Source organism: Palaemon carinicauda, chromosome 10 (assembly GCF_036898095.1).
Source record: "Palaemon carinicauda isolate YSFRI2023 chromosome 10, ASM3689809v2, whole genome shotgun sequence".
NCBI classification, from domain to species: Eukaryota; Metazoa; Arthropoda; class Malacostraca; order Decapoda; family Palaemonidae; genus Palaemon; species Palaemon carinicauda.
This window is the reverse complement of record NC_090734.1, coordinates 20462652-20472651: the sequence shown is the minus strand read 5'-3', so window position 1 is coordinate 20472651 and position 10000 is coordinate 20462652. Positions and strand designations below refer to the sequence as shown.

Here is a 10000-nt window from a genome sequence, read left to right as displayed (position 1 = left end):
TTAGTTAACATCGTGTTTCGGGTGGAAAGAAGGCGAAGGGAAAATTCTCTTTTCCATTACGCATGTATGTATGTATGTATGTATGTATGTCCTCAAACGCACAATACTGGTCATTAATTAATCCTTAACTTACATACGCACACACACACACAACTGTCGTTGGAGTCGGTGATTTCAAAAATGGCTCCAGGGAGCTGAAAAGTCATCAGAGTCCTCTGAAGACTCGCCTTCACTTTTTTAAAATCAATGCTGATACGAACCTCAAGATCGGTATATTAGATATGGCTAATAAGTTGAATCAATTGTTTGGTGTGTGGATGAATATGATTGGAGATTTGTTAAAGGAATATACAACTTGCCTCAAAATGCAGCTTCTGTTATCCAAGAACGGAATGCTGCATGCGAGGAAATGACGTTAAATCTTCAGGGACAGCTGCGAACTCTTCAGGAACAGCTGCGAACTCTACAGGATTCCCTGGTCTTCAAATGGTTTTCGTGGTTTCTACCAGAGACGCCGCGTTTTGAAGACTGTCGGGCATTCGCCTCACAGGAAGGCTTCTTCGGTAGGTGGCTGCAGCGCTGTCCTTAGATCGGGGGCTTTTGGAAAGCCCGTGAGGAACTACGTGGGTGTGAACTTGCTTTGCAGCAAATGGAAGCAGAAGCTTTGACATTCAACGACCAGTTGAGAACAAGATGGTTCGTTGGCAAACTGCTACGCGAATTCAACGTTGGAGGAGTGGAAGAAATACTTTCTCGTGGAAACAAAAACATTTATTACCTCGGTTTGGCTGCTGCTGGCGCCATATTCGGTGGAATTATGTTGGCTACGAGAAGGATGACTAAAGAAGGCGAAGGCGTTCCAGAATTGAAGACAGAGGAAGTAACGCAAGAAAAACTGATAGCTCAGAAAGAGACTGAGATTCAAAAGCTGAAAATTGACGGAGCCGAAAAAGATCTCAAGATGAAGGAACAGAAGGAACAAGAAACTATTAGAAAAGAAAAGGAAGATATTAAGAAGATATTGAATGAGAAAATAAAACAAGTAGAAATTGATTGCGTCCAAAAAGACCTCAAGATGAAGGAACAAGAAAAGGAACTGGAAACTATTAGAAAAGAAAAGGAAGATATTAAGAAGACATTGAATGAAAAAATTAAACGACTAGAAAATGATTGCATACAAAAAGATCTCAAGATGAAGGAACAGGAGAAGGAACAAGAAACAATTAGAAAAGAAAAGGAAGATTTTAAGAAGATATTGAATGAAAAAATAAAACAACTAGAAAATGATTGCGTCCAAGAAGACCTCAAGATGAAGGAACAGGAAAAATTGCTGAAAAATCTAAAAACTGAAAAGGAAATAATCAATAAAGTACAAAATGAAAAAAGTGAATTGCAAAATGAGTGCATCGAAAAAGAAAAGTTACTTGGAATTCTAAAAAATGAAAATGAAGCCCTGAAGAAAGTTCAGAATCAGAAAACTGAACTACTAAAACAATTGGTAAATGAAGTGGTTGAATTGAAGAGAGAAAATGACGAGCAAGAAAAGCTGGAAGCTAAAATGGTGTCTGATTATCAAAATCTCGGAAAGGCGTACAATGACAAAGATCTGCAGATGAAAGAACTGAAAAAGTTACTGGTAAATCTTAAAACAGAAAATAATGGACTGAAAAATTTGCGAAAGGATCCAGTAAATAAATTGAGAAATGAATAACTAAAGGCAGAAAAAGAAAAATTAGAGTCAGAATATGAAAATCTGAAGAAAGAGTGCGCCGAAAAAGATGATCAGTTGAAACGACAGGAAAGGTTACTGGAAATTCTTAAATATGGGAATAAGGGACCAAAGAAATTCCAAAAGGATCATATAATTATATGGAAAAATAAGGTAGATGAATTGAATGCAGAGAAAGAGGAGCAAGAAAAGCTGAATGCAAAGATGGCATCCGATTACCAAAATCTCTTAAAAGAATGCGCCAAGAAAGATCTTGAGATGAAGAAACAGGAAAGGTTACTTGAGATTCTTAAAACTGAAAATGAGGCAACTCAAGCACAAAAGGAACAATTGAGGAACGAAGTAAACAAACTGAAGGCCGAGAAACAGGTGAAAGAAAACATGAAGGCCGAGAAACAGGCGAAAGAAAACATGAAGGCTGAGAAGACTTCTGATCAAGAAAAGGAAAAGGAGTCCGTCAAGAGAGACTTTAAGGGGAACGAAGAGACGAAGAATGAAGAAAATAAGAACGAGTGTAATATGGAAACAGAAAATAAGATGGAAGATAAGTGGGGAAAGTTATTAAAGGATGGGTTATTGGCTCATGAAAATAAAAGGTTCGATGAAGCCATGGCCATGTTTACAGATGCCTTGGCAATAGATTTGGACAACAAAGAACAAACAGCTCTTCTGCACATCCTTCGGGCTGAGGCGAACGCAGCCTCCGGAAACCCTCAGGATATGGATATCGTATTGGACTGTTGTCAAGCCGTTGATAATGGTCTTCAAAGATGCCGAGCCTACATGCTTCGAGGGAAGCATCTTCTCAAACTTGGCCTTTTCGACGCTGCCCTGAATGATTTCAAAGCTTCGAGGAAGGTGGAGGGATCTAAGGAATGTTTAAAATTCATAGAAGATACTAAGGCACTAAAGAAGAAATGGGAGAGCCAAAGCCATTATGAGGTTTTGGGTGTGGGTCAGGAGAAGTGGCTGAGGCAGCAGCGACATAAAAAAAAGAAAAAAAAAAGAAAAAAAATTAAAAACATAATAATAAAAAAAAGAGGCAGCAGCAGCAGCAGCAGAAGCAGCAAGAGGAGAAGCAGAAGGAGAAGTAGCTGAGGCAGCAGCAACATAATAAAAAAAGAAGAAAAAGAAAAAAGAAAAAAAGTTAAAAAAAAAATAGGGACAGCAGCAGCAGCAAGAGGAGAAGAAGGAGGAGAAGTGGCTGAAGCAGCTGCAACATAATAAAAAAGAAATAAATAATATAAAAAAAATTGGGGTAGCAGCAGCAGCAAGAGGAGAAGAAGGAGGAGAAGTGGCTGAGGCAGCTGCAACATAAAAAAAAAAAGAGGCAGCAGCAGCAGCAGTAGTAGGGGCGAGAGGAGAAAGGGAAGGAGGAGAAGTGGCTGAGGCAGCAGCAACAACAAGAAAAAAAAAATATAAAAAAAAAATATAAAAGAAATCTAAAAAAAAAAAGAGGCAGTAGCAGCAACAGCAGCAAGAGGAGAAGGAGAGGGGGGAGAAGTTGCTAAGGCAACAGCAACGAAAAAAAAAAATCAATAAAAAAAGAAAAGAATAAAAAAAGAAAAAAAAAAGAGGCAACAGCAGCAGCAGCAGCAGCAGCAGCAGCAGTAAAAGGAGAAGGAGAAGGAGGAGAAGTGACTCAAGCAGCAGCAGCAACATAAAAAATAAGAAAAAAAAAGAGGCAGCAGCAGAAGCAGCAGCAGCAGCAGAAGCAGCAGCAGCAAGAGGAGAAGGAGAATGAGAAGTAACTGGGGCAGCGGCAACATGAAAAAAAAAAGAAAAAAAAAAGAAAGGCAGAAGCAGAAGCAGCAGCAGCAGCAGCAAGAGGAGAAGGAGAAGAAGGAGAAGTAACTGGGGCAGCGGCAACATGAAAAAAAAAGAAAAAAAAAAGAGGCAGCAGAAGAAGCAGCAGCAGCAGCAGCAAGAGGAGATGAAGAAGGAAGAGAGGTGACTGGAGAAGCAACAACATGGAAAAAAAAAAAAAAAAAAAAAAAAAGGAGGCAGCAGCAGAAGCAGCAGCAGCAGCAACAGCAGCAGAAAGAGGGGAAGGGGAAGGAGGAGAAGTGGCTGAGGCAGCAGCAACATAAAAAAAATGAATGGTCTAAATTGAAATGATCAAGTGGTTGAACCAGGGAATATGGAGAAAAAAAGGAATGTTTTTAGATGGACATATCCTTTGATGCAGGTGGTACAAGCCCTGCATCATAGGATAAGGAATGGGCTAAATTGAAAGGATCAAGTGGTTGGACAATAGAAGATGGAAAAAAAGGAACGTTTTTTGATAGACATATCCATTGATGCAGGTGGTACAAGCCCTGCATCATAGGATAAGGAATGGAATAAATTGAAAGGATCAAGTGTTTTAACCATGGAAGATGGAGAAAATAAAAGGAACATTTTCAGATGGACATATCCTTTGATGCAGGTGGTACAAGCCCTGCATCATAAAATAAGGAATGGGGTAAATTGAAAGGATCAAGTAGTTGGACCGTGGATGATGGAGAAAAAAAGAAATGTTTTTTGATGAACATATCCTTTGATGCAGGTGGTACAAGCCCTGCATCATATGATAAGGAATGGGCTAAACTAAAAGGATCAAGTAATTGGACCATGGATGATGGAGAAAAAAGGAACATTTTTAGATGGACATATCCTTTGATGCAGGTGGTACAAGCACTGCATCATAGGATAAGGAATGGGCTAAATTGAAAGGATCAAGTAGTTGGACCATGGAAGATGGAGAAAAAAAGGAATGTTTTTAGATGGACATATCCTTTGATGTAGGTGGTACAAGCCCTGCATCAAAGGATAATGAATGGGCTAAATTGACAGGATCAAGTGGTTGGACCAAGGAAGATGGAGAAAAAAAGGAACGTTTTTAGATGGACATGTTCTTTGATGCAGGTGGTACAAGCCCTGCATCATAGGATAAGGAATGGGCTAAATTGGAAGGATCAAGTGGTTGGACCATGGAAGATGGAGAAAAAAAGAAACCTTTGTAGAAGAACATATCCTATGATGCAGGTGGTACAAGCCTCAATCATAGGATAAGGAATTGGGTAAATTGAAAGGATCAAGTGGTTGGACCATGGAAGATAGAGAAAAAAATGAAGGTTTATAGGTGGACTTATCCTTTGATGCAGGTGGTACAAGCCCTGCATCATAGGATGAGGAATGGGCTAAATTTGAAGGATCAAGTGGTTGGACCATGGAAGATGGAGAAAAGAAGAAACCTTTGTAGATGAACATATCCTTTAATGCAGGTGGTACAAGCCTCAATCATAGGATAAGGAATAGGGTGAATTGAAAGGATCAAGTGGTTGGACCATGGGAGATGGTGAAAAAAAAGGAATAATTTTAGATAGACATATCCTTTGATGCAGGTGGTACAAGCCCTGCATCATAGGATAAGGAATGGTATAAATTAAAAGGATCAAGTGGTTGGACCATGGATGATGGAAAAAAAGGAACGTTTATAGATGGACATATTCTTTGATGGAGTTGGTACAAGCCCTGCATCATAGGATAAGGAATGGGGTAAATTGAAAGGATCAAGTGGTTGGGCCATGGAAGATGGAGAAAAAAGGAATGTTTTTAGATGGACATATCCTTTGATAAAGGGGGTACAAGCCCTGCATCATAGGATAAGGATGGGTTAAATTGAAAGGATCAAGTGGTTGGACCATGGAAGATGAAGAAAGAAAGGAACATTTTTATATGGACATATCCTTTGATGCAGGTGGTACAAGCCCTGCATCATAGGATAAGGAATGGGATGAATTGAAAGAATCAAGTGGTTGGACCATGGAAGATGGAGAAAAAAGGAACATTTTTAGATGGACATATCCTTCGATGCAGGTGGTACAAGCCCTGCATCATAGGATAAGGAATGGGCTAAATTGAAAGGATCAAGTGGATGGACCAAGGAAGATGGAGAAAAAAAAGGAATGTTTTTATATGGACATATCCTTTGATGCAGGTGGTACAAGCCCTATATCATAGGATAAGGAATGGGCTAAATTGAAAAGATCAAGTGGTTGGACCATGGAAGATGGAGAAAAAAAGGAACGCTTTAGATGGACATATCCTTTGATGCAGGTGGTATAAGCCCTGCATCATAGGATCAGGAATGGGCTAAATTGAAAGAATCAAGTAATTGGACCATGGAAGATGGAGAAAAAAAGCAACGTTTTTATATGGACGTATCCTTTGATGAATGTGGTACAGGCCCTGCATTATAAGATAAGGAATGGGTTAGACTCGAAGGATCAAGTGGTTGAACCATGGAAGATGGAAAAAAAGGAACGTTTGTAGATGGACATATCATTTGATGCATGTGGTATAAGCCCTGCATCATAAGATTAGGAGAGGGCTAAATTGAAAGGATCAAGTGGTTGGACCATGGATGATAGAGAAAAAAAGGAATGATTTTAGATGAACGTATCTTTTGATGCAGGTAGTACAAGCCCTCCATCATAGGATATGGAAATGGCTGAATTGAAAGGATCAAGTAGTTGGACCATGGAAGATGGAGAAAAAAAGGAAGGTTTTTAGGTGGACTTATCCTTTGATGCAGGTGGTACAAGCCCTGCATCATAGGAGAAGGAATGGGCTAAATTGAAAGGACCAAGTGGTTTGACCATGGAAGATGGAGAAAAAAAAGTAACGCTTTTAGATCGACATATCCTTTGATGAAGGTGGTACAAGCCCTGCATCATAGGAGAAGGAATGGGCTAAATTGAAAAGATTAAGAGGCTGGACCATGGAAGATGGAGGTAAAAAAAGGAACGTTTTTAGATGGACATATCCTTTGATGCATGTGGTACCAGCCCTGCATCATAGGATATTAAGGAATTGGCTAAATTGAAAGGATCAAGTGGTTGGACCATGGAAGATGGAGAAAACAGGAATGTTTTTAGATGGACATATCCTTTGCTGCAGGTGGTACAATCCCTGCATCTTAGGAGAAGGAATGGGCTAAATTGAAAGGATCAATTGGTTGGACCATGGAAGATGGAGAGAAAAAAAAGGAATGTTTTTAGATGGACATATCCTTTGATGTAGGTGGTACAAGCCCTGCATCATAGGATGAGGAATTGGCTAAATTGAAAGGAACAAGTGGTTGGACCATGGAAGATGGTGATAAAATGAACGTTTTTTTATGGACATATCCTTTGATGCAGGTAGTACATGCCCTGAATCATAGGATAAGGAATGGGGTAAATTGAAAGGATCAAATGGTTGGACCATGGAAGATGGAGAAAAAAAGAAACGTTTTTATATGGACATATCCTTTGATGCAGGTAGTACATGCGCTGAATCATAGGATAAGGAATTGGCTAAATTGAAAGGATCAAATGGTTGGACCATGGGAGATGGTCAAAAAAAAAGGAAGGTTTTAGATGGAAATATACTTTGATGCAGGTAGTACAATCCCCAAATCATAGGATAAGGAATGGGCTGATTGAAAGATTCAAGTGGATGGACCAAGGAAGATGCAGAAAATAAGGAACGTTTTTAGATGAACATATACTTTGATGCAGGTGTTACTAGCCTTGTATTGTAATCAAAGGAATGGACTAAATTGAAAGGATCAAGTGGTTGGACCATGGAAGATGGAGAAAAAAAGGAACGTTTTTAAATGGAAATATCCTTTGATGTACTTGGTACAAGCCCTGCATCATAGGATAAAGAATGGGCTAAATTAAAAGGATCAAGTGGTTAGACCATGGAAGATGGAGAAAAAAAGGAAGGATTTTAGGTGGACTTATCCTTTGATGCAGGTGGTACAAGCCCTGCATCATACGAAAAGGAATGGGCTAAATTGAAAGGATCAAGTGGTTGGACCATGGAAGATGGAGAAAAAAAGGAACCTTTTTAGATGGACTTATCTTTTGATGCAGGTGGTACAAACCCTGCAACTGCATTATAGGATAAGGTATGGACTAAACTCAAAGGATCAAGTAGTTGGACCATGGAAGATGGAGAAAAAAAAGGAACGTTTTTAGATGGACATATTCTTTGATGTAGGTGGTACAAGCCCTGCATCAGAGAATTAGGAATTGGCTAAATTGAAAGGATCAAGTGGTTGGACCATGGAAGATGGATATAAAAGGAACGTTTTTAGATGGACATATCCTTTGATGCAGGTGGTACAAGCCCTGCATCATAGGAAAAGGTATGGGCTAAATTGAAAGGATCAATTGGTTCGACCATGGAAGATGGAGAAAAAAAGGAACGTTTTTATATGGACATATCCTTTGATGCAGGTAGTACATGCCCCGAATCATGGGATAATGAATGGGCTAAATTGAAAGGATCAAGTGGTTGGACCATGGAAGATGGTGAAAAAAAAGAATGTTTTTCGATGGACATATCCTTTGATGCAGGTGGTACAAGCCCTGCATCAGAGGAAAACGTATGGGCTAAATTGGAAGGATCAAGTGGTTGGACCATGGAAGAGGGAGAAAAAAAAAAAGGAACGTTTTTAGATGGACATATCCTTTGATGCAGGTAGTACAAGCCCTGAATCATAGGATAATGAATGGGCTAAATTGAAAGGATCAAGTGGTTGGACCATGGAAGATGGTGAAATAAAAGAACGTTTTTAGATGGACATATCCTTTGATGCAGGTGGTACAAGCCCAGCATCATTGGAAAAGGTATGGGCTAAATTGGAAGGATCAAGTGGTTAGACCATGGAAGATGGAGAAAACAGGAACGTTTTTAGATGGACATATCCTTTGATGCAGGTGGTACAAGCCCTGCATCATAGGAAAAGGTATGGGCTAAATTGGAAGGATCAAGTGGTTGGACCATGGAAGATGGAGAAAAAAAAAGGAACGTTTTTGGATGGACATATCCTTTGATGCAGGTGGTACAAGCCCTGCATCATAGGATGAGGAATTGGCCAAATTGAAAGGATCAAGTGGTTGGACCAAGGAAGATGGAGAAAACAGGAACGTTTTTAGATGGAAATATCCTTTGATGCAGGTGGTACAAGCCCTGCATCATAGGAGAAGGAATTGGCTAAATTGAAAGGATAAAGTGGTTGGATAATGGAAGATGGAGAAAAAAAAGGAACATTTTTAGATGGACATATTCCTTTGATGCAGGTGGTACAAGCCCCAAATCATAGGATAAGGAATGGGCTAAATTGAAAGGATCAAGTGGATGGACCAAGGAAGATACAGAAAATAACTAACGTTTTTAGATGAACATATCCTTTGATGCAGGTGTTACTAGCCTTGCATTGTAATCAAAGGAATGGACTAAATTGAAAGGATCAAGTGGTTGGACCTTGGAAGATGGAGAAAAAAAGGAACGTTTTTAGATGGACATATCCTTTGATGAAGGTGGTACAAGCCCTGCATTATAGGATAAGGAATGGGCTAAACTCGAAGGATCAAGTGGTTGGACCATGGAAGATGGAGAAAAAAGGAACATTTTTAGATGGACATATCCTTTGATGCAGGTGGTACAAGCCCTGCATCATAGGATAAGGAATGGGCTAAACTCGAAGGATCAAGTGGTTGGACCATGGAAGATGGAGAAAAAAGGAACATTTTTTGATGGACATATCCTTTGATGCTGGTAGTACATGCCCTGCATCATAGGATAAGGAGTGGGCTAAATTGAAAGGATCATGTGGATGGACCATGGAATAGAGAGAAAAAAAGGAAACATTTTATATGTACATATCCTTTTATGCAGGTGGTACAAGCCCTGCAATATAGGATAAGGAATGGGCTAAATTGAAAGGATCAAGTGGTCGGACCATGGAAGAAGTAGAAAAAAGGAATGTTTTTAGATGGACATATCCTTTAATGGAGGTGGTACAAGCCCTGCATCATAGGATAAGGAATGGGCTAAATTGAAAGGATCAAGAGGTTGGACCATCGGAGATGGAGAAAAAAAGGAACGGATTTTTCATGGACATATCCTTTGATGCAGGTGGTACATTCCCTGCATCATAGGATAAGGAATGGGCTGAATTGAAAGGATCAAGTGGTTGGACTATGGAAGATGGAGAAAAAAAAGGAACGTTCTTAGATGGACATATCCTTTGATGCAGGTGGTACAAGCCCTGCATCATAGGATAAGGAATGGGCTAAATTGAAAGGATCAAGTGGTTATACCATGGAAGATAGAGAAAAGAATGAACGTTTTCAGATGGACATATCCTTTGATGCAGGTGGTACGAGCCCTGCATCATAGGATAAGGAATGGGCTAAATCCAAAGAATAAAGTGGTTGGACCAAGGAAGAT

At 39.6% G+C, this 10000-nt stretch overlaps 1 protein-coding gene across 1 annotated transcript in view; it reads left to right on the top strand.

Annotated features, from left to right (window-relative positions):
* The first annotated feature begins 649 nt into the window (after positions 1–649).
* The window catches only part of LOC137647878 (calponin homology domain-containing protein DDB_G0272472-like), a 30773-nt gene continuing 21422 nt past the window's right edge, over positions 650–10000 (top strand). Inside the window, exons 1-3 of the mRNA XM_068380832.1 lie at positions 650–1636; positions 1718–2684; positions 8002–8150. Coding sequence (XP_068236933.1) covers positions 650–1636; positions 1718–2684; positions 8002–8150 — 2103 coding nt within the window. The remainder of the gene's footprint in view (positions 1637–1717; positions 2685–8001; positions 8151–10000) is intronic.